Genomic DNA, 25,433 nt, shown 5'->3' on the forward strand with positions numbered 1-25,433 from the left:
ATTTTGGAAGAGTACCAGAAATTCCAAACATATTTCTTCTCATGTTCTGAAGGGGGAGATGTATTGGGTGGAGGGGGCTGCACAGAGATGGGAAGGCTGGTTAGAGTAGCTGATGGGCACAGTACCCCAGCCATAGACTGGGCAAGAGGTTTTGACCTTTCCATATGCAGAGTGCAGCCAGATGAAAAGCTTCCAATTTCTCTTGGGGATCCAGGCAGCTGCAACTAGGAAGCATCCTGGTAACTGAGCTCTCAGAGAAAAATGATCAGTGTTCTTTGAAAACTTACCCCCAAAAAAGGGTGAAAAGGAAACATTTCAGTTTAAGTCAAAATATTTTCTGGGTGGGGACGGGACTCTCTTTTCCAGTCCGGATTTAGCGCAAACCATGAGACTTTATCACTCGTGCTACAGAACCACACCCCTAGGTGGCAGCAGTAGTCGCCCCTCAGCCTCCCACACTGGGCAACCCCTAGATGTCTGCTAAGGTGGCTACACCAGCTCTATAACAGAGGGATCCCTGGAAAAGGCTTATCTGTAGCAGCCCCTCCATTAGTGTAACACTTTATGGCCATATTGGGTCAGACCAATGGTCCATCTACCCCTGTGTCCTGTCCTCTAACAGTGAACGGTGCAGACTCTTCAGAGGGAAAAAATAATTATCGCGTGATCCATCCCCTGTCGTCTGCTTCCAGCTTCTCACAGTCAGAGGTTTAGAGACACCCTGCGCATCTTGGCAAATAGCTATTGATGGACCTATCCTCCATCAATGTATCTAATTCTTTTTCGGACCCAGTTATATTTTTATATATAAATGCACACACAGGGAAGCAAGGCCAATTCTTGGTGAGCCCAGATACAAAATCCTTGGATCTTAAAACAAGGAAAAATCAATCAGGTTCTTAAAAGAAGACTTTTAATTAAAGAAAAAGTGAAAGGAAAACCTCTGTGAGATTAGAAATCAAGATGATCTCACAGACAACAGATTCAAAACACAGAGGATTTCCCTCTGGGAAAAACCTTAAAGTTACACACACAAAAAAAAACAAATTTGATTCTCCCTCTATGTTTGCAAAAGAAATGACAACAAGAAAAATAAAGAAATTTACCACATTCTTGTCTAAATACTCGTTAATTTAAATAAGGGTTAGATGGTTGTTTTGGGGTCTCTGACTCTGGCAAAAGCACAAACAGAACAGACCCAGGACTGTTTTCCCTCCTCCCAACTTTACAAGTATCTTGTTCTCTTATTGGTCCTTCAGGTCAGGTGTCAGTTAGGTATTGTGAACTTCTTAACCCTTTACAGGTAAAAGAGGAATTAACCCTTAATTGTCTGTTTATGATAACAGTCAACTGTATACAAGTGCAAAATTAGTGTTTGCACTATTCACCCTTTTGTGACTCCAACCCTTCCCCTGCCCAGCTGAAGTAACTGTCTGTGTGAGCTTGTATCTTACCAGATACCTACAGACCCTTGCATGGGGAGAGGATGCAGGTCCTGTGAGGATGAAGAGACACCTATAGGATGATCAAACTCTCTAGATTCAGCCAACGCTACGTGGGTAAACCACTTCAGCTTCTCTTGGAGGGATTCTTGGGGGTAAGAGTGTAATACCAGGAGCATTTGTTAAGGGTAAATTAACAGAGACAGGTTCTGATCGAATTTACACATGTAAATCTGGAGTGACACCTGTGACAGGGTCAGGCCAGATGGTTACAGAAGAGTGATAGAAGGCAGATATATTAGTCCCAGATTAAGTAGGTCCCTTTTCCAGAATAAGTAGGAACTTGCTGGAACCAATTAAGGCAGGCAGGCTAATTATGACACCTGGAGCCAATGAAGAAGCTCCTAGAATCAATTAGGACAGGCTGGCTAATCAGGCAGCTGTGTTTAAAAAGGGCCTCACCTCAGTCAGCGAGGCACATGCAAGGAGCTGGGAGCAAGAGGCGCTAGGAGCTGAGAGTGGGAAGGTGAACTCCTGGAGGACTGAGGAGTACAAACGTTATCAGACACCAGGAGGAAGGTCCTGGGTGCTCTTTTAGCCGACCTCGGTAAGGTCGGTCAGAGGGACCTGGGCAGACATGGGTGCTCCTGGCAGACCTTGGTGACATAAATGAGAGTGAGTCCAGGTCATTCTCTTTTTAAGTTTCATCTCCTGGAGATTCAGTCCTGCCTGCAGTCGTACTGCGCCGTCTTCTGGTGAGCAGCCAGGAGACAATGGTGGCTAGCAGTCGTACTGCACCGTCTTCTGGCGAGCACCCAGGAGACAATGATGGCTAGCAGTCGTACTGCACCGTCTTCTGGCGAGCACCCAGGAAACAATGATGGCTAGCAGTCGTACTGCACCGTCTTCTGGCGAGCACCCAGGAAACAATGATGGCTAGCAGTCGTACTGCGCTGTCTTCTGGTGAGCACCCAGGAGATGATGGTGGCTAGCAGTTGTACTGCACCGTCTTCTGGTGAGCACCCAAGAGACAATGATGGCTAGTAGTCGTACTGCGCCGTCTGCTGCCAGCCTAAGATGTATAAGAGAGATGGAGTGCATCAAAGCAAGAAAAAGACCAGATTTGTTTTGTATTCATTTGTTCCCCCTCCCTCCCACCCTGAATAGTGGGGGGAGGGATAGCTCAGTGGTTTGAGCATTGGCCTGCTAAACACAGGGTTTTGAGCTCAATCCTTGAGGGGGCCATTGAGTGTGTGTTTCTCCTTGATGCAAACCCACCCCCTTTGTTGATTTTAATTCCCTGTAAGCCAAGTCACCCTCTCTCCATCAGTGCAATGGCAGACAATCATTTTGCACCTTTTTTCAGTGCAGACGCCATAGCACGGCAAGCACAGAGCCCGCTCAGGTCACTGCCGCAATTATGAGCACTGTAAACACCACGCTGATTATCCTACAGTATATGCAAAATCAGAACCTGCAAAAGCAAAACCAGGTGAGGGGGCGATGGCAGCATGGTGATGAGAGTGATGAGGACATGGACACAGACTTCTTTCAAAGTATGGGCCCTGGCAATGCGGACATTGTGGTGTTAATGGGGCAGGTTCATGCCATGTAACGCTGATTCTGGGCCCGGGAAACAAGAACAGAATGGTGGGACCACATGGTGTTGCATGTCTGGTACAATTTCCAGTGGCTGTGAAACTTTTGCATGCATAAGGGCACTTTCATGGAACTTTGTGACTTGCTTTCCCCTGCCCTGAAGTGCAAGAATACCAAGATGAGAGCAGCCCTCACCGTTCAAAAGCGAGTCGTGATAGCCCTGTGGAAGCTTGCAACGCCAGACAGCTACCGGTCAGTCAGGCATCAATTTGGAGTGGGCAAATCTACTGCGGGGGCTGCTGTGATCCAAGTAGCCAAGGCAATCAAAGAGCTGCTGCTATCAAGGGTAGTGACTCTGGGAAATGTGCAGGCCATAGTGGATGGCTTTGCTGAAATAGGATTCCCTAACTGTGGTGGGGTGATAGACGAAACCCATATCCATATCTTGGCACCAGAGCACCAAGCCAGCGAGTACATAAACCGAAAGGGGTACTTTTCAATGGTGCTGCCAGCACTGGCGGATCACAAGAGACATTTCACCAACATCAACGTGGGATGGCCAGGAAAGGTACATGACGCTTGGATCTTCAGGAACTATGGTCTGTTTCAAAAGCTGCAGCAAGGGACTTTTTTCCCAGACCAGAAAATAACCGTCGGGGATGTTGAAATGCCTATAGTTATCCTTGGGGACCCAGCCTACCCCTTAATGCCATGGTTCAGTAAGCCGTACACAGGCAGCCTGGACAGGAGTCAGGAGCTGTTCAACTCTAGGCTGAGCAAGTGCAGAATGGTGGTAGAATGTGCCTTTGGACGTTTAAAAGTGCGCTGGTGCAGTTTACTGACTCAGATAGACCTCAGCAAAACCAATATTCCCACTGTTATTACTGCTTGCTGTGCACTCCACAATATCTGTGAGTGTAAGGGGAGACATTTATGGTGGGGTGGGAGATTGAGACAAATCGTCTGGCTGCTGATTACGCGCAGCCAGACACCAGGATGGTTAGCAGAGTACAGGAAGGCATGGTACGCATCAGAGAAGCTTTGAAAACCAGTTTCATGACTGGCCAGGCTACGGTTTAAAAGTTCTGTTTGTTTCTCCTTTAGGAAACCCCCTCCGTCCCTTGGTTCACTCTACTTCCCTGTAAGCTAACCACCCTTCCCTGCCCCCTTCGATCACCACTTGCAGAGGCAATAAAGTCATTGTTGCTTCACATTCATGCATTCTTTATTAATTCATCACACAAATAGGGGGATAACTGCCAAGGAAACCCAGGAGGGGTGGGGGAGAGGGAAGTACCAGGTGGGGTGGGGGAGGAGGGAAGGACAAAGTCACACTGCACTTTAAAACTTATTGAATGCCAGCTTTCTGTTGCTTGGGCAGTCCTATGGGGCAGAGGCCCCCCCCACTACATTCTTGGGCATCTGGGCGAGGAGGCAATGGAACTTGGGGAGGAGGGCGGATGATTACACAGGTGCTGTAGTGGTGGTCTGTGCTCATGCTGCCTTTCCTGAACCTCAACCATACACTGGAGCATATCAGTTTGTTCCTCCAGTCGCCTCAGCATTGCCTCTTGCTTTCTGTCACCAAGCTGATGCCACGTATCATCTTCAGCCCGCCACCTGTCCTCATGTTCATACTGTGCTTTCACGCATTCTTCTGAACTCTTTCAGTGTGGGAGGACTGCATGAGCTCAGAGAACATTTCATCGCGAGTGCGTTTTTTTTGCCTTCTAATCTTCGCTAGTCTCTGGGAAGGAGAAGATAGTGTTAGCGTTGAAACATTTGCAGCTGGTGGCGGGAAAAAAAGTGAGAGTGGTAGTTAAAAAGACACATTTTAGAGAACAATGGGTAGACTCTTTATTTTAAATGGGTTGGCAATTTAAAAGGAGGAGGGGCTGCATTTTCGGGTTAACATGCAGCACAAACCCAACTAACCTCCTCCCCACACACCCAATTCTCTGGGATGATCACTTCACCCCTCCCCCACTGCGTGGCTAACAGTGGGGAACATTTCTGTTTAGCCACAGGCAAACAGCCCAGCAGGAACACACACCTCTGAATGTCTACTTGATAAAATCACTCTATTTCAACCAGGTGACCATGAATGGTGTCACTCTCCTGAGGATAACACAGAGAGATAAAGAACAGATGTTGTTTGAATGCCAGCAAACACCGGGACCACACGCTGCGTTATGCAATGATTCCAGACTACGTGCTGCTTGCCTGGCATAGTAAAGTGTCCTACCATGGAGGACGGAATAAGGCTGCCCTCCCCAGAAACCTTTTGCAAAGACTTTGAGAGTACATCCAGGAGAGGTTCCCTGGAGGATTTCCGCCTATTCCCAGACATATTAACAGACTTTTCCAGTAGCTGTACTGGCCAGGGCAAATTAATCATTAAACACATTTGCTTTTAAACCATGTACAATATTCACAAGAGGTCCCTTCTCCACCTGGCAGGTCCGGGAGTCAGCCTTGGGTGGGTTTGGGGGGTACTGACTCCAGGTCTAGGGTGAGAAACAGTTCCTGACTGTCGGGGGGAAACGGTTTCTCTGCTTGCTTTCTGTGAGTTATCTTCCTTGTCCCCAAAACCCGCATCCCTATTGCATGTTACTCCATTGATGGGGTGAAAGCACAGGGGTGGGGTAGTTGTAGGGGCACCTCCTACAATGGCATGCAGCTCATCATAGAAGTGGTGTGTCTGGGGCTCTGAGCCAGAGCGGCCATTTGCCCCTCTGGTGTTTTAGTAGGCTTGCCTGAGCTCCTTAAGTTTCACATGGCACTGATGCGGGTCCCTGTTATAGCCTCTGTCCTTCATGCCCTTGGATATTTTTTAAATATTTGGGCATTTCATCTTTTGGAATGGAGTTCTGATAGCACAGATTCATCTCCCCATACAGAGATCAGATCCTGTACCTCCCGTTCAGTCAATACTGGGGCTCTTTTGCGATTCTAGGACTCCATCATGTTCACTTTTGCTGATGAGATCTGCACTCACCTGCAGATTGCCACACTGGCCAAACAGGAAATGAGATTCAGAAGTTCGCAGGCCTTTTCCTGTTTACCTGGCCAGTGCATCTGAGTTGAGATTGCTGTCCAGAGTGGTCACAATGATGCACTCTGGGATACCGCCCGGAGGCCAATACCGTCGAATTGCAACCACACTACCCCGAATTCAACCCGGCAAGGTTGATTTCAGCGCTAATCCCCTAGTCGGGGATGTAATCAGGATGACTTCTATCTGTACGTACTGTTCCTATTATTATCTTTGTTAAGAGTTCTCTCTTTACTTGTAACAATGTCTGTCTCTGGATGTACAAATAAATGCAAATGAATTGATAAGAAAATGTATATAACTGGCCACTGGTGTACCATATTTTTGAAGCTGTTTACCAGTCTTCCTGGTGCTGTGAATGAATCCTCCTTCAGTATTGTCTGTGCTTGCCTGATTCTGAGGGAAAATAATGTTTTTCCCTAACACGTATATTCTTGTTGAGTGCCTATCAGCATGCAGAGGAGCAACTTGTTCAAGATAACGATCCACTAATGATGATTCTTATTATCATTAAATTATTATCAGAATTTAAGGCCAGAAGGAGCCATTAGATCATCTAGTCCAGAGGTTCACAAACCAGAGGCGAGTGCCCCTGGGTGGGACAATGTATCCTGGGGGAAGCGTGAGAAGCTTTAGGGAAAAGTCCTTCCAGTGCACATTTTACCCACAGCAATGAATAACTAGCAAAGCTGATTCCTTCAGACAGGTCAGTCACAGTTTTCTTTTTTGCTCTTATTCCAATGGATCGTTGACTCATTTGTGCAACAAAAGAAAAACACAAATGAAGAACAAAGAAGCTAAAACTGTTTCAAGTGAAGCCTCGCTCCCCCATATATCAGTATATGTATTTGTGTGGTGGGGAGGAGGGAGTAAACTCGTACAGACACAAGGAACGGGGGGTGTGAGCAAACATTTTTGAGAACCACTGACCAAGTCTGACCTCCTGTATAGCACAGACTCCAGAACTTCACCCAGTTACCTCCTGTATTGATCCCAGTGACTTTTGCTTGACTAACACATAACTTGTGTTCTTCTAAACCGCATCTTCCAGGAAGGCATCCCATCTTGGTTTGGTGGTATCAGGAGAATCCTCCACCTCCCTTGGGAGTTTGTTCCACTGGTTAAGCACCCTTGCTGATAAAAATGTGTGCCTCATTTCCAAATTTAATTTGTCTGGCTTCAGTTTCCAGCCATTGGTTCGTGTTATACCTTTCCCTGCTAGATTAAAGAGCCCCTTAGTAGCTGTATTTCATCCCTGTGAAAGTGCTTTATACACTGTCATCAAGTCAGCTCTCAATCTTCCCTATTTCTGCTCATTTCACCCCATTTATACAGCCAAGGGTAAGTTTGAAACGAGAGAGGAAGAGAAAGACCTGGCTGTATTTTGTCCCCATGAACATGTTTGTTCACTGTCAACAAGTCAGCTCTCTATCTTCCCTACTTCTACTCGCTGCACCCCTGTTTATATAGCCGAGGGAAACTTGGAAATGAAAGAGGAGAAAGTCCTTGGTGTATTAGTCAGTCTCAGGATTACTGTGAGCCAATAATGTGATGCGTTTGTGAACAAAGCAAATGAGAGCCTAGAATGTGTCAGGCAAGATAGCGAAGTATTAATATACTTATTCGAGGCATTGGTGAGACCTCCTCTGGCAAACTGTGTAAAATTCTGATCACACAGGAGAAATTTGGAACAAATTGATAAACTAAACAATAAGTCATCAGGACCAGATGGGATTCACCCAAGGGTTCTGAAGGAACTGAAATGTGAAATTGCAGAATTACTAACTAGTTTGTAACCTTTCATTTAAATCAGCTTATGGTCCAGGACAGCTAATGTGATGCCAATATTTAAAAAGGGCTCCAGAGGTGATCCTGGCAATGACAGGCCAGGAAGCCTGATTTAAGTATCAGGCAAATTGGTTGAAACTATAGTACAGAACAGAATTATCACACACATAGATTAATACCATTTGTTGGGGAAGAGTCAACATGCCTTTTGTAAAGGGAAATCCTGCCTCACCAATCTACTAGAATTCTTTGAAGAGTCAACAAGCATGTGGAGAAGGGGGATCCGGTGGATATAGTGTATTTAGAATTTCAGAAAGCCTTTGACAAGGCCCCTCACTAAAGGCTCCTAAGCAAAGAAAGCTGTCCTGGGATAAGAGGGAAGGTGCTCTCATGGGTTGGTAACTGGTTAAAAGATAGGAAAGAAAGGGTAGGAATACATGATCAGTTTTTGGAATGGAGAGATGCAAACAGTGGTGTCCCAGAGGGGTCTGTGCAGGGACCAGTCCTAGTCAACATACTCATAAATTATGTGAAAAAAGGTGGCAAAATTTGCAGATGAGGCAAATTTACTCAATACACTGGAGTCCAAAGAAGATTACAAAGAGTTACAAAGGGATCTCACAAAACTGGGGGACTGGGCAAGAAAAGGGCAAATGAAATTCAGTGTTGATAAGTGCAAAGTAATGCACAGTGGAAAACATAATGCCAGCGATACATACAAACTGATGGGATCAAAATTAGCTGTTGCCACTCAAAAAAACCATCTTGGAGTCACTGGGGATAGTTCTCTGAAAACATCCATTCGTGGTGAACCAGCAGACAAAGACTGAACAGAATGTTAGGTACCATTAGGAAAGGGATAGCACGCCCCCATCTTGAATACCGCGTGCACTTCCGGTTGCCCCAACTCAAAAAAGATACATTTGAACGGTAAAACTACAGAGAAGGACAACAAAAATGTTTAGGGGTATGGAACAACTTCCAAATGAGGAGAGATTAACAGACTCATAAGATTTGGACATTTCATCTTGGAAAAGAGATGACTTAGTGGGGATATGACTGGTGTGAAGAAAGTAAATAAAGAAGTGTTATTTACTCCTTCTCATAAGTTTTGAGCAGGGGGTGGGACTAGATACCTCCTGAGGTCCCTTCCAACCCTGATATTCTATGATAACACAAGAACTGGGGTCACCAAATGAAATTAATATGCAGCAGGTTTAAAACTAATAAAAGGAAGTGTTTCTTCACACAACGTGCATCCAGCTTGCAGAACTCATTGCCAAGGGATGTTGTAAAGGCCAAAAGTTAATTGGGTCCAAAAAAGAATACGATTCAGGAGAAAGCATGACTCTGCATTATTATCTGGCAAAGGAATTCTTCTTGTGTTCCTGTTTAGTGATGTCACAGGAGTTTAACTCCCTCTGTTTCTGCTAATCTCAGCGTGCTGAGCTGCCAGCTGCCCCCTCCCCAGCCACTACCCCCAGTGAGGAAGGGTGGTTCAATGGTTAAAGTGCTACCCTGGGATCTGGCTTAATTCCAGGCTCTTCCACAGACTTCTCCTGTGACCTTGGGCAACTCACTTAGTTCCTTTGTGCCGCAATAATAAGTGTTTTAACATGGCTCAATATAGAGGTATAAATCTAGGAACAAGGGATGCCAGCCATCCTTACCAGATGGGGGACCCAATCCAGGGAAACAGTGACTCTGAAAACAACTTGGGAGTCATAATCATCTGAACGTGAGCTCCCAGTTCAGTTCTAGGGCTCAAAAAGTGAGTGCAATCTGGGATGTACAACCAAGGGAATCTTGAGTAGGGGCATAGAGGTAATTTTACCTCTGTGTTTGGCCCTGGTGTGACCACTGCTGGGATCCAGTTCTGGTGTCTACTGTTCAAGAAGGAAGTTGATAAATTGGAGGGGGGTCAGAGAATAACTATGGGAATGATGAACGGATTAGAAAACCTGCCTTACAGTGATGGACTGGAGCTCGACCTGTTTAGCATAACAAAAAGAAGGTTATGGTGTGACTTGATCACAGTCTGTAAATACCAGCATGAGCAACAAATGTTTAACAATCAATCTAGCAGAGAAAGTTACAAGAGGATCCAATGGCTGGAAGCTGCACCTAGACACATTCAGACTGGAACTAAGGTGTAATTTTTTTTAACAATGAGGGTAATTAACCATAGGAACAATTTAGCAATGGCCATGGCAGATTCTCCATCACTGAGAATTGTTAAATCAAGGCAGGAGGTTGTTCTAACTCTGCTCTAGGAGTTATCGTGGGGCAGGTCTCTGGCCTGTGCTGTGCAGGGGGTCAGACTAGGTGATCACAGTGCTGCCTTCTGGTCTTGGGATCTGCCCAGTGGGGTTAGTAGCTCGGCCCTGCCGCACAGGGGGTTGTACTGATAAACATGTTAGTGATTGTGAGGCGCTCGGACGCTACAGTAATTGTACCCAGAGCTAAGAGCTTTAGAGAGATTTCAGCTCTGTGTGCCTCATAAGGAAGATTTGGGGCACTGGGTGGAGAACTTGAACCCTTCCCAACACCCCTTGGTGATGAGGCCTGTCACTAGCACAGCCCCCTTTGACGAGGGAGTTCTGGGCCCCTCCTGCAGCTCGGCAGTAAGAGGGGGAATCAGGATGTGTTTTCAGAGAGCGAAGGATCTGGAGAGAGTTGCCTGGCAGAACAGAGCCCTGCTGGGCTACCTCTCAGTCTGATCCTGATCCTCATCTGCTCTGTGAGCACTAAGAACTTTTGTAGCTGGAGATAGATCTCACACCCTGCATCCAAATTTCCAACATCACCAACTTTGGGGGCACTTAGATTGGGGGAGGAGTTGTGTGGGTCCCATAGAGAGCTAGCAGCAGGCATGTGAGCTTGGCTTGGGTCACTCCCATGTTGATTAAGAATGTGCATGGACTTGCTTACCCAGTGTGTGCCTGTCTCATGCCTGACTAGGGGAGGAGACCCTCTGAGCTGTGCCTCAGGAACCCAGCGGCTCTGCGAGCCCGTCACTGGTATGTTCGGCTGTCTGTGGTGTAACCCTGTTCCTTACAACATGGGGCTCTGCAGCCAAGTGCAGAGGGAAACAGCGTCTCTGCAACTGATGGACTGTGTGACCACTAACTAACCCTCAGTGCCTGCGTTTGTGGGTGCTCGGCTTGAGATACGGCCAGCAGCACCAGCTCCTGGGATTTCATCAGGAGTCTTGCACCATTTCCCGTCTTTCTTAAAGCCCCAACTTCTGGAATCAAGACACTGCTTGGCAATCTCACCTTTCAGTTTTGACAGGCCCAGCTGGATTTTCTGCTGCGCCAGCAACCGTCTTCCTCAGTGGAGTTTAGAGCAGCCTAGGGGTTGGGCTGACCTCTGCCCATTGAGAACGGCTTCCAGGAGCACAGATCATTCCGGCCAAGTCTGAATTCCCAGCGGTGCCGCTCTGTGAATACCTGAAGCTCATGGGTGGCAAGAGCCTCTTCTCAGTGGGGAGGGGGATGAGAAAGTCCTTAGTACCCCTCGCTACGAGGCCCTGCTCCTGCTCCTCTCTCCCCCAAGTTCCCACAACCTGCCCAGGGCAGCTGGAGGGTCCGGGTTCCCTACAGTGACCCTTTCTCCCTGGGCAGCACTTACCATGGCTTGGCTCTGGCTTCTGGCCTCTCTAGTGGACGGGGTTTTGGGGGAAGATGAGGGGGAAGGGTGGGGTCGCAGAGGGAATGGAGCTCCTGCCTGTGTCCCGCTTTTCCCTTTAGAAAGGGGGGCCATCCTGCACTGAGCGGGCTGGGCTGGGAGAGGAGCTAGCAGTGCCTCTGTCAGGGAGCTGAGGCCTGTTTCCACCCCTTTGCATTGCTGGGGCAGCACCAACGGAGGGGAAAGATGGCCCAGATAATGGGCCAGAATCTCTTGCCAGGACTCCTATGTGTAAGACCCTCACTCACAGACACAGCTGTAGCTGCTCCACATGACAGCAGCGCTGCAGGCAGTTCATAAACTGACCAAGCACTTGACGAATGCCCTGATTATCCCCGCACGCAGGTGTCTGCTTTTCAGGCTGTACACGATTGGATTAACCAAGGGTGGGAGCAGCAGGGACATGTAGCCCAGGACAGTTTGAAGCAAGGGAGATGAGCCCTTTCCATATCTGTGTATCAGAGCAAGACCAATCTCTGCTGAATAGAAGAGCAGGACAGCACAGAGGTGGGAGACGCAGGTGTTCAGGGCCCTGAGGCGCTCTGCATTGGATGCGATGCTCAGCGCTGTTTTGAGGATCATCACATAAGAGAGGAAGATGAACAGCGAGTCCAATCCCACCGTTAAGAGTGTAATAAACAAGCCGTAGATGCTGTTCACTGTGATATCGGAACAAGCCATCTTCATGACCTCCTGGTGCAGGCAGTAGGAATGGGAGAGGACATTGGCATGACAGTATTGGAACCTTTTCAGTAGAAATGGGAGTGGGAATACTACAGCCAAACTTCTTAGTACAAATACCAGTCCCATACGGTCTATTGTCTGCAGGGTTAAGATGGAAGAATATCTCAGTGGGTTACAGATCGCGATGAAGCGGTCAAAGGCCATCAACAAGAGTATGGAGGATTCAGTTAATTGAAGCGAGTGGATGAAGAACAGCTGAGCGAAACAGGCTTCAAAGCTGATCTCCCTAGAGTTATACAAGTATATGCCCAGTATTGTTGGCATCGTGGATATCGATATGCCAAGGTCTGTAACGGCCAACATGGAAAGGAAAATGTACATGGGCTCTCGGAGCCTTGGATCTGTTTTTATAATGAACAGAATGACTGAATTACCTACTATCGAAATAATATAAATTAAGCAGAAAGGGATAGAGATCCAGAGATGGACGTCTTCCTGGTCAGGTATCCCTGTGAGAAGGAACACTGCAGAGTTGATTTTGGTGTCATTGACAGCTGACATAATATACTGGGCAGGTCCAAGAAATGTTTAACTTTCCTTCCTGAAAAGAAAAAAGAACAGGAGACTAGATGATATTTAACAGGACACCTTTCTGCTCTCAGTGAAAGTCTAGAGACTCCCAGGAGCTCAAGGCAGATCAGCAAGAACAGGGTCTTGGATTTACAACACTGAGAGGAAGATAGGCAATCCCAGACTGGATTAGACCTGTAGTCCATCTAGCCCACTATGCAGTGACCAGTACCAGATGTTGCGGGGGAAGGTAGAAGAAGCCATAGGCATCTATGTGATAACCTGCTCCCAGGGAAAATTCCCCTCCCTCCTGAGACCGAGTAGTTAGAGATATTTATGCCGTAAATCAGGGAGGCTTTGAGCCCTTCCAATACTTTAAAAAAAAATCTTCACAACTGTAATTAAATACTCTGGTAACCCATATGCGCCTACAGTCCCTCTCTAAATCCTGCTAAACTCTTGACCCCATTTATATCTTGTGGCTTTGAATTCCGCAGCCTACTTGAGCGCTGTGCGATTTTACAGTTGTGACCTTCACACAGACACACTTTTTGGCCCTCAACTTCTGAGTGTGGCCCATTTTATCTTGACATGTGTGTGAACACACGGAAAGAGCACGGTGAAAGCTGTCATTGTATTTATCTGTCCTGCACTGAAGCTATTTATAAACAGATTTCAATGCCTCATATCTATCTATCTATCTATCTATCTATTTTCTCCACTCCTGAGATTTCAAATTATGCCACTGCCTCTTTGCAGTACATGGGATTTTCAGAGAGAATACCGGAGATACATGATGGGAAGAACCTGTTTCGGCTACAGCCATGTTACGCAACTTGTTTTGCCAGGGCTGGGATTCTGTTCAGAGACGGGGCAGCTATTGCTGATAAGCTCTTCAGATTGACAGACACAGACACCTCTGGGGAAGTCTGATGGCCTTCGGCCTGCCTGGGTACCCGTTAGAGTTGGAGGCCTCGGGGTCAGAGATGTGCATAAATTGTCAACTGAAAATTCTCTTATTCTTCCATGTTAGTCTTTTTTTGTGCTGTTCAGATGAAATAGTATTTTGGTTCAAGAAGTCTGACTGGTCACTCGTCTCACCACTGCTCACAGAATCCCAGAGAGATGGACCATGGGCACCAAACCCTCTTGGATCTGCTCTACCAAGAGTTGACACATAGTGTGCTGTAGCCCAGGGTGTGTGGGGGGGTGGGAGGATCATGGGATTCCACCCCAGGAGAGGGCAGGGTACAAAACCTGACATCTGGAACTCGGAGACCAGAGAAGGGGGCAGAGATGCAGGTAGCCAGTAACTCTGAAGGGTCTCTACAGGGAAGAAATTCTGGAGCCCTCAGACAGTTAGGAAACAGAAATATACCCTATCGGACCTGTTACCACAGAGCAAAAAAGCTCTGAATTCCTGCCTTCATCATCAAGCCAGAGAATAAAATCTTTTAAAATTTATTTGCTGATTAAATTTCCAGAAGCAAATAAACCTGAGGCGAATTGGGAACTACGTATTGATATTCTGTGGAGTCTCCTATCGCTCAGCCTCTGGCAGGATTGGGCCCAGAGCTTACTGCATCTCTAGAAATGGGAACCCTTGAGAAATCCTGATTTGGGGTATCAGGGTTTTCACACTCCGACTTCGCTTTGAATCTCATATTTCTGTGTAGCTTGAATAACCGACCTTGGACCCTGGGCAGATCCAGGGGAGGGGTTCCCAAGCTACCTAGTGCTGTCTGTCCTCCAGCCCTGTCACTGAGTCACCTCGACAGCCCAGCTGAGTCCCCTGCTGCTGCACAGAACATTTGCAAATGGAAACAGCTTTCAGCCTTTCCCCTTCTGTTTGCATTTTAAAGACAGTGAAACCTGACAACCTACCCAATTCCTGCTAGATGTGGAGTTGCTGACACAAGAGGTTTTCACCCTAAAGGACAAGGAGTCGTCACTGATGTTGCACAGGCAGCAGGCAGCATCTGTTCAGACAGGGAGGCAACTGTCCTTATGAAGCATTTTTGCACATTCCCTTGGGGGCCACTTGGCAATCAGGGCACCTCAGCTGCTTGGCTTAGTGTGCACCAGCTTTAACCCCATCATGGCCAATGCAAATTTTAGGTTCTCAATTAACAGAGGATGCCTGGTGATCCTACTCAATTGAGCTGAGAATAATAGAATAATAATAATAATAATAATAATAATAATAATTGACCAGATTTTTCTCAGCAGACTCTTTTCTGCACTACAAACCCAGGGAACAGCCAGGGAAGGGAGATTCCACAAGGCTCCATACAAGGAAATTTCTCTTGGATCATTCCAGGAGGGGGGTTCCCTTCCCTTCTCCCTGAGGAATGATAAGGGGGAACCAGGAACCAGGGATCCCCAAAGTGATGCACAGATCTCACTGATCTACCGGGAGCTAGGCCTACACACCCACAATCTCTGTGCCTCCCCAACTGCTATAGGATACTCTCCATCTCCCTGCTAGCACAGGTTCATCAGAGATGTGCTACCAGGGCCTGTCACAGTAGCCACTGCCCGCAGGATCTGCTGAAGGGATGTTTTACAATGTGGAAGGGGACATACAAAGATGGGAAGGCTGATTAGAGGATCAGATCTGCACAATACCTTAGCCATAGACTGGTTGGGAGGTTTCTACCTTTCCATATACAGAGTGAAGCCATACACTCAGTCAGTACAACCTTTGTTTATGTTGCAAGAGAGAAGAATATGAAAAGCCTCCAATTTCTCTTGGGGGTCCAAAATGTCAGTTTTGTAAAAAAAAGCTCTTGCCTATCTATCCCACATTGGGGTGTACTGCACCCTCAGCAAGCTTGCGGATGATACTAAGCGGTGGGGAGAGGTAGATGCACTGAAGGGTAGGGATAGGGTCCAGAGTGACCTAGAAAAATTGGAGGATTGGGCCAAAAGAAATCTGATGAGGTTCAACAGGGATAATTGCAGAGTCCTGCACCTAGGACAGAAGAATCCCATTAACTGCTACAGTCTGGGCACCCACTAGCTAAGCGACAGTTCTGCAGAAAAGAACCTGGGCCTTAGAATGGATGAGAAGCTGGATATGAGTCAGCAGTGTGCCCTTGTTGCCAAGAAGGTTAACGGCATATTGGGCTTCATTAGTAGGAGCATTGCCAGGAGATCAAGGTTATTCTACTCCTCTATTCATCACTGGTAAGGCCATATCTGGATTATTGGATCCAGTTTTGGCCCCTCACTACAGAAAGTATGTGGACAAATTGGAGAGAGTCTAGTGCAGGACAAAGAAAATGATTAGGGGTCTATGGCACATGACTTATGAGGAGAGGCTGAGGGAACTGGGCTTATTTAGTTTGCAGAAGAGAAGAGTGGGAGTGGGAGGGGATTTGATAGCAGCCTTGAACTACCAGAAGGTGGGGAGGGGGTCGAAAGAGGATGGAACTATGCTGTCCTCAGTGGTGGCAGATGACAGGACAAGGCACAATGGTCTCAAGTTGCAGTGGGGGAGGTCTAGGTTGGATATAAGGAAACACTACTTCACTAGGAGGGTGGTGAAGCACTGGAATGGCTTAACTAGGGAGGTGGTGGAATCTCCATCCTTAGAGGTTTTTAAGGCCCATCTTGACAAAGCCCTGGCTGGGATGATTTAGTTGCTGTTGGTCTTGCTTTGAGCAGGGGATTGGACTAGATACCTCCTGAGGTCTCCTCCAATTCTTATCTACTATGATTCTATGATTCATTGAGGGGAAAGTGACTTCTACCAATGAGTTTGCATTGTACAGATACCTGTGCCATGCAAGATTGTATAATTCTGGGATTATTCTGCAGCAAGGGTGCAAGGCAGGAGAGATGGTAAGGTAAATTGGATGTTGTGTCCTATTTGTGCATGAGTGGCTTAGGTAAAGCACTCAGATAGGTCAGTTGGGTGGGTGGCACCACCTGCTGTCATGCTGAGTGATAACAGGGCCTGGAGACGCTGGCTGTATCACCCCCAGAGTAATGTGAGAGAGGCCTGCCGAGCTGAATTGTTGGGGGCTCATCAGTTAAACCTGTTCCCAGAGTGCACCCGTCATAACCAGCCACAGAGGTTTTAGTCCAAAATGATAAATTAAACAGTAAAAGTCACCAGGACTAGATGATATTCACTCAAGAGTTCTGAAGGAACTCAAATATCAAATTGCAGAATGAAGGGTTAAAATCCGTGTGCATTTTATATAACAACCTGGTATATGGATTGTGCCAGCTCTTTCGCAGACCCAAAGTCCAGAGTATGGTCATGAGACCAGAGGCCTAGCAAATAGTGATTAGCTAAGAGAAAACTGAGGTTAACAGATAATCTTGTTTTGCTAAAATAGGCCTGGTCAGCAAATTGCCAGGTGTTGGAGCTAAGAACTAAATAATTGTGTCTTATTCAGAGTTTCAAATTGAACAAAGGATCCCTGTTCCTATTGTGTCAGTCTCTTCTGTAGGGAACGTTCGTCCCACAGATCCACCCCTGAGTTTATGAAAAGTTGGCACATGTCAGTATAAGATATGGCATCCTTCCACCTCCCTTCCCAGGGACGAATGCCTGCCTTAAGACATAAAGGGGACAATCTTTATTGTCATATACTTTCACCGTTTCTTTGCTTTAACCCCTAGGAATGTACCAGTTGGACAGTCAAAGGAGTTGTTCCATTCCTATAGACCCCAAATCAGAATTCAACATATATATTTTATACTAATAACATTTGATCAAAGTATTAATTAAATGTTAACTTGCTAACTTGAGCCCATGGGCGGAGACATTATGTAACCTTTTAACCATTGGCTAATGTGCTTATCTTGTCTTGCTGTAAAACCTATCCTGGGGTGTGGAACTGCCTACCCCGTCACTTTCCCCCGCCCATGGAAAATCTATATATTCTATTGTAATCAATTGATTGACAGTGTCTCTGAGCCTAATAAGCAAGGTGACACTCCGCCAGCGCTGTGTGTAATAAACTCCTATGCTTGGCCTCTACACGATGTGGATTTATGTCCTTCACGGAAATACTAAATGTGTTATGAAACCTATTATTTAAATGGGCCTCTCTACCAGATGACACAAATAGCTAATCATAGAATCATAGAATATCAGGGTTGGAAGGGACCTCAGGAGGTCATCTAGTCCAACTCCCTGCTCAAAGCAGAGCTAATCACCAACTAAATCATCCCAGCCAGGGCTTTTTCAAGCCAACTAAATCATCCAGCGTAACCTTACATCATCCCAGCCTGACCTTAAAAACTTCTAAGGAAGGAGATTCCACCGCCTCCCTAGGGAACCCATTCCAGTGCTTTACTACCCTCCTAGTGAACAAGTTTATCCTAATATTAACTTAAACTTCCCCCACTGCCACTGGAGACCATTACTTGGACAAAAGCGCTATATAAAAAAAAATTATTAATGCTTTATTTTTTGTTCTACAAATAAGAGCACACAACTCATATTTTAATATCAGCAGTGTTACATTTCTAATGCAGTGGATGTGCCCTCGCTCCTCCACCGCAGCAGCCCCCGAGCTGAGGCTGGGAAGGAGGGCCGTCTCTCCCCAGCAGCTGCAGCTCTGGAGCTGAGGAAAGTCGCCTCTTTCTGTGGCTGCTGCAGCTCTGAACAACGCGAATTCCCCCCACCCCTCTTCTCACCCCACTGCCCCCTCCCACTTACCTCCTATTGCCCCCAAGGCCACCATCTCACCTTATATGTGCATCTTCTCCATACATCTGAGGCCCTGATATATCACCTAAAAAGAATGGCTCAGGTATGGGAATCTCCCTGACATTCTCTGAAGTGAAGACCAATCCAAAGAATTCATTTAGCCTCTTGGCAACAGCCTCATCTTCCTTGACTGCTCTTTACAACCTCAGTCATCCAGTGGACCCATTGATTGCTTGGCAGGCTTACTGTTTCTGATGTACTTTATAAAAAATCCTGTTAAATTTTGTGTCTTTTGCTGCTTGCTGTTCAGATCTTTTGAACTAGGTACGCAGTATCGCCAAGCCCCATTCAACATGTACGAGTCACATCCCCAAAAAAACATAAGAAAGGATTATAAATAATGGGATATAAATATACACTAATGTGGAGTTCATTTTCATGTGTCTTTGATTTCTCAGCCTTTTGAGGTGTAATTAATTCAGGGGTTCTAGCTTTTCTGCAACTCATTTTTTTTCTAAATTCTTAGGAAAACTGAAAGCTGAGATTCCTGCACAGTGTCTAGATTACAGAAGTTGGGGCTCTGAGAAAGAAAGGAAATAGTGTGAGAATCCCAATAAAATCCCAGTTGCTGGCACCGATAGCCATATCTCGATCAGAGCACCCACAAAAGGACGGCACTGAGGTTTAGTTTGTGGATATTTCTCGTCACAAACTGACAGAGATGATTTTTCCCTCTGCACTGGGGTACAGAGTCCTCTGTGGTAAGGAACAGAGTTATGCCACAGACAGCCGGACATAACAGTGATGGGCATTTGGGGAAGGAGACCAAGGCAGACAGCAGCATTTACAGAGTGGCTGTGGTTAGGCAGAGCCAGGAGACCAGTGGGATGTTCGCCCATAATGATCCATGTCACTCTTTGCTCTGACCTTAAAATTCTTGTTGACAGAGTCAGGGGCGGCTCTACCTTTTTGGCCGCCCCAAGCAGTCATGCGCGGGAGGCGCCCCGGAGCCGCGGGAGCAGCGGATGTCCCGCGGGCATGACTGCGGAGGGTCCGCTGGTCACGCGGCTCGGCTGGACCTCCCGCAGCTGCGGACGGTTCGAAGGTCCGGCGGCTCTGCTTGAGCTGCCGCAGGCATGCCTGCGGGAGGTCCAACCGAGCCGCGGGACCAGCGAACCGTCCGCAGTCATGCCTGCGGCAGGTCCGGTCCTCCCGGGGCTCCGGTGGACCTCCCGCATGCATGACTGCGGCAGGTCTGCCGGCCCAATCTGCCGCCCCCCCCGGGAAAGGGCCGCTCCACGCGCATGCTTGCCGCGCTGGGGTCTGGAGCCGGCCCTGGACAGAGTCAATAAAGAGAAGGGACGTGGATGTTGTTTCCCATTACACCTGGCCTGTCACTGTCCTGTTTGTGGTTACACATCCGCAGGCCATGAAAAAAGCTGCAGAGCTGTTCTTCAGGCACAGTCCGGGCCCTTCCTGAGCACTCTGGGTTCTGAGTGATCCATGGGGCTGCACCAGCTGGGGACAGGGGCTATTCAAGGGGCATAGACACCCACCCTTCCCCCACTCCCTCAGCCAGGTGCTTGTGACTGAGTCGTGTCAGAGACATAATTAATGCAGGAGACCCAGGAGAATCCATTCAAGCAGCCCCTCCTGACACACAAGAGTCCTGGCAGGAGACTCAGACCCAGGTTCCCTTCCTGGCCCAGTTGCTCGCAAATGGGTGGAAACTCAGCTCCCTCACAGAGGCACAGCTAGTTCCTAGCGCCACCCAGCCCATGCTGTGTAAAGCGACCATCTTTTCACAAGGCAGAAGCGAGTCACAGGCAGGAGCCCCCTCTGTGAGCCCCACCACTGCTCCTCCTCTTCTCCTGAGGCTCCTGCCCCATCTTTTCTCCCCATGGCTCTGCCCCCTGCTCATCCACTTCCCCCAAGGCTCTGCTCACAGGCCAGGCTGGAAGCTAGAGCCCGAGGACCATAACTGCTGCACAGTGAGCCACGGTGAGGAGCCCCAGACCTTCCACCTGCGCTGGGCAGGGGGTTGGAGGGCCCAAGAGCAGCCCCAGTCCCATTCCCCTGCCTCCCAGGAGGCACCCCCCAGGGAAGGTAAGAGTCTGGGACTCCCCACAGTGGCCTGGGTTTCCTCGGCAGCTCTTACCATGGGTCCAGCCCCAGTCTGGCCTGTGAGCAGAGCCTTGGGGGAAGCGGATGAGCAGGGCAGGGATTTAGGGGAAGAGAGGCGGGAGGGAGAGAGGCCTCAGGGGACAAGGAGGAGCAGAGGGTGCGGCAAGCCTGAACCAATACTGATGCCAGAAAGCAGGGTGGTGGGGGGCTCCTGGGTAAAGGAGGAGGGTGGGGCCCGAGGTTAGGAGGCCTTACATTTTGGAGAAGACTGAATTAATGTGACCTAACAAAGGCGTCTCTTTTTAAAAATATTCCAGGCTGTGAATAAGTCATTGCAATGAGCTTACAGGAAAGGGCAGGGTGCCTGCAGGGCTACCTCAGGCCACAAGGGGGCACTCTGGGGTGGCCCCCATGTGCAGGGACGGGGCCAGAATGGGCTGTGCTCCTGGAAGCCGTTACCAACGGGCAGAGGTCAGCAAAGCCCCCAGGCTGCTCTAAACTCCTCTGTGGCAGGGGGAGAACAGCCTCGAGAATGAAACCGCTGCAACAGAGCACAGGGTGGGTGGGAGCTCTGCTGGCGCAGCAGTGAATCCAGCCGGGCCTGTCACCGCTCAGATGGCTGGAAGGCTGGGCCTGTGGTCTGGGCACGGCTCTGCGACTCAAGACAGCTGGATTTCATTCCATTGCTGTGTGTGACCGTGGGCAAGCCATTGGCTGTCTCTGAGCCTCTGCACAGGTGAATAATAGCCCTGCCCTGCCTCACAGAGGTGTCAGGAGGATAAATACAATGGCCACAGGGGCCTCATCATGACAATCAGTCTGGGCTAAAGCAATCTGAGGGCAAAGGTCAGATTCACACCTTGACCCCGTAACATGGCCACGGCTGAGCACTACGGTGACTGGGCCCAGGCTCACACAGGTTTCAGCACAGGCTGCTTCCACAAGAAAGGGGCAAACAGATGGGAAGATGCTCTCAGAGACACAGGGAAACTAGGCTGGGTCCCAAACGCTCTTTGGATTCCCAAAATAATGTAGTTGGTCCAGTTCTGTTTCTCTATCTCCAGAGCAAAGCCTGTCTAACTTAGCTTGCAGTAATGCTTGAGTCTATTAGTATAGTATATTAGTATAGACGTGAAAGCTGCCTTTTTTTAAGCACTTAGGAGAGATGGAGGTGTTGTTACCAGCTCAAACAGAGGGACAATTGAAGATTCCTCCCAAGACAGGAAAGGACCTGGTTTAGAGGGTAAAGAGATCATATATCCCAGTTTGACTTGATGGCTAGAAGTGAGCTTTTGTTACTGCAGGCACAGCATGCAGAAGAATCCGAGAGGGTAGTGCAGAACAGGGAAGAAAATTGGCAGTATGATTGCTCAAAGCTCCTGTATGAAACTGGAGAAAAGCCTGTTGAAAGTCTTAGTTAAGTTTAGAGGCGAGAGCAAGAAGGTGATATTGTGGTGAGAGTCTGCTATATAGACCACCAGACCAGGAAGATGAGGTAGACAAGGCTTTCTTCAGACAACTAACAGAAGTTTCCAGATCACAGACCCTGATTCTCATGGGGGACTTCAATCACCCTGACATCTGCTGGGAGAGAAATACAGCAATGCACCGACAATCCAGGAAGTTTTTGGAGAGTGTTGGGGACAACTTCCTGGTGCAAATGCTGGAGGAACCAACTAGGGGCCATGCTTCTCTTGACCTGCTGTTCACAAAGAGGGAAGAATTGGTAGGGGAAGTAGAAGTAGGTGGCAACCTTTGTAGCAGTGACCATCAGATGGTCGAGATCATGATCCTGACAAATGGAAGAAAGGAGAGCAAGAGAATACGGACCAAGGACTTCAGAAAAGTGTTAATGAGGGCGCATGAATAAACCATCCTGATGTGCAGAAAGAATAGCAACTATGACAGGTGGCCAGCTTGACTTAACAGCAAAATTACTGGTGAGTTAAACACAAAAAGGAAGCTCATAGGACATGGAAATTTGTACAGATGACTAGGGAGGAGTATAAAAATAGTGTCCGAACATGCAGCGGTGTAATCAGGAAGGCCAAAGCACAACTGGAGTTGCAGCTAGCAAGGGATGTGATGAATAATAAGAAGGATTCTACAGGTATATTAGCAACAAGAAGAATATCAGTGGAAGTATGGGACCATTACTGAATGGAGGAGGCAAGCTAGTGACAGATGATGTGGAAAAAGCTGAATAACTCAATACTTTTTTTGCCTCGGTCTTCACAGGCAAGGTCAGCTCCCAGACTGTTTGCGGGAAGGGAAGTTTGCAGATGACACAAAGCTGAGAGGTATTGCTTACACAGAGAAGGACCAGGATATCATACAGGGATATCTGGATGACCTTGTAAACTGGAGTAATAGTAATAAGAATAAATTTAATAGTGAAAAGTGCAAGGTCATGCATTTAGGGATTAATAACAAGAATTTTGGTTATAAATTGGGGACACATCAGTTGGAAGTAATAAAGGAGGAGAAGGACCTCAGAGTATTGGTTGATCAGAGGATGACTATGAGCCACCAATGTGATCTGGCCGTTAAATAAGCTAATGTGGTTTTGGGATACATCAGGCGAGGTATTTCCAGTAAAGATAAGGAGGTGTTAGTACCATTATAAAAGGCACTGGTGAGACGTAATCTGTGCAGTTCTGGTCTCCCATGTTTAAAAAGGATGAATTCAAACTGGAAGAGGTACAGAGAAGGGCTACTAGGATGATCCGAGGAATGGAAAACCTGTCTTATGAAAGGAGACTCAAAGAACTTGGCTTATTTAGCCTAATGAAAAGAAGGTTGAGGGGGGATATGATTGCTCTCTATAAATATATCAGAGGGATAAATATCAGGGAGGGAGAGGAATTATTTAAGCTCAGTACCAAGGTGGACACAAGAACAAATGGATATAAACTGGACACTAGGAAGTTTAGACTTGAAATTAGATGAAGGTTTCTAACCATTAGAGGAGTGAAGTTCTGGAACAGCCTTCCAAGGGGAGCAGTAGCGGCAAAAGACATATCTGGCTTCAAGACTAAGCTTGATAAGTTTATGGAGGGGATGGTATGATGGGAGAGCTTAATTTTGGCAATTGATTGATCTTTGATTATTAGCAGGTTAATATGCCCAGTGGTCTTTGATGTGCTGTTAGATGGGGTGGGATGTAAATTACTACAGATAATTCTTTCCTGGGTGCTGGCTGGTGAGTCTTGCCCACATGCTCAGGGTTTAACTGATCACCATATTTGGGGTCGGGAAGGAATTTTCCTCCAGGGCACATTGGCAGAGTCCCTGGAGGTTTTCACTTGCTGGAGGATTCTCTGCACCTCGAGGTCTTCAAACCACAATTTGAGGACGTCAATAACTCAGACATAGGTTAGGAGTTTGTTACAGGAGTGAGTGGGTGAGATTCTGTGGCCTGCATTGTGCAGGAGGTCAGACTAGATGATCATAATGGTCCCTTCTGACCTTAAGTCTATGAGGCTATGACTGCTGCATTGGGCATCACAGTATGGGGAGGAGGTGAGTAGCACTCAGTGGTGAAAGAACAGCTTAAGGAGTATTTAGAAAAGCTGGATATGCACAAGTCCATAGGGCCGTATCTAATGTAGCCAAGGGTGCTGAGGGAGTTGGCTGATGTGATTACAGAGCCATTGGCCATTATTAAGACTAAGTTTATGTCAGGGAGGTGATGGAAGTCAAGGAATCCATGACTTCGAGAGATCTCCATGGCATTCTCTGCTTCAGCCCCATGGGCGGAGGGACTGGAGCTGGCAACCACCAGGGCGCCGATAGGGTTCCAGCGACAGGTGACAGCATCCTCATAGGACCCCTGCAAGGTTTCACCAAGAGGTGACAGCCTCCTCAGGGTTCCAGTGATGGATGACAGCCTTGTGCAGGGATGTGTGGAGGGTAATTAACCTTTGGAACAATTTACCAAGGGCTGAGGTAGATTCTCCATCGCTGACAATTGTTAAATCAAGGCAGGAGGTTGTTCTAGCAGCTCTGCTCTAGGAGTTATTGTGGGGCAGGTCTCTGGCCTGTGCTGTGCAGGGGGTCAGACTAGATGATCACAGTGGTGGCTTCTGCCCTTGGGATCTGCCCAGTGGGGTTAGTAGCTCGGCCCTGCCACATGGGTTGTTGTTCTGATAAACATGTTACAGATTACCAGGCGCTCGGACACTGCAATTGCTGGGGCCAGAGCTAAATGCCTTAGAGAGATTTCAGCTCTGTGTGCCTCTTAAGGGCGATTTAGGGCACTGGGAGGAGAACCTGAACCCTTCCCAACACCACTTGCTGATGAGGCCTGTCATCAGAACAGCCCCCTTTGACATGGGAGTTCTGGTCCCCTCTTGCAGCTCGGCAGTAAGAGGGGGAATCAGGACGTGCTTTCAGAGAGAGAAGGGTCTGGAGATTATTGCCTGGCTGAACAGAGCCCTGCTGGGCTTCCCCTTGCTCTGATCCTGGCTCCGACCCGCTCCATGAGCAGCGAGAGCCTTTCTAGAACTGGAGATAGACCTCACACCCTGCATCCAAATTTCATTCATCATCAACTTTGGGGGCACTTAGACTGGGGGAGGAGTTGTGTGGGTCCAGTAGAGAGCTAGCAGCAGGCATGTGAGCTTGGCTTGGGTCACTCCCATGTCGATTAAGAATGTGCATGGCCTTACCAAGTGTGTGCCTGTCTCATGCCTGATGAGGGGAGGAGACCCTCTGAGCTGTGCCTCAGAATCCCAGCGGTGCTGCAAGCTCGTCACTGTTATGTCTGGCTGTCTGTGGTGTAACCCTGTTCCTTACAACATGGGGCTCT

At 47.8% G+C, this 25,433-nt stretch overlaps 1 protein-coding gene across 1 annotated transcript; it reads right to left on the reverse strand.

The window, feature by feature from the left end:
- Nucleotides 1–11,868: 11,868 nt before the first annotated feature.
- LOC120394536 (olfactory receptor 51G2-like) lies at nt 11,869–12,819 on the reverse strand. Its single transcript, XM_039518751.1, has one exon. It carries the CDS (start codon nt 12,817–12,819, stop codon nt 11,869–11,871), a length of 951 nt encoding a protein of 316 aa, XP_039374685.1.
- Nucleotides 12,820–25,433: the final 12,614 nt, after the last annotated feature.

The sequence above is a fragment of the Mauremys reevesii genome, unplaced genomic scaffold, assembly GCF_016161935.1.
Source record: "Mauremys reevesii isolate NIE-2019 unplaced genomic scaffold, ASM1616193v1 Contig63, whole genome shotgun sequence".
Lineage (NCBI taxonomy): Eukaryota > Metazoa > Chordata > Testudines > Geoemydidae > Mauremys > Mauremys reevesii.

Excerpts from the sequence above, each read along its gene's own strand:
- LOC120394536 (XM_039518751.1), bottom strand. The coding sequence starts at position 12,819 with ATGTCAGCTGTCAATGACACCAAAATCAACTCTGCAGTGTTCCTTCTC.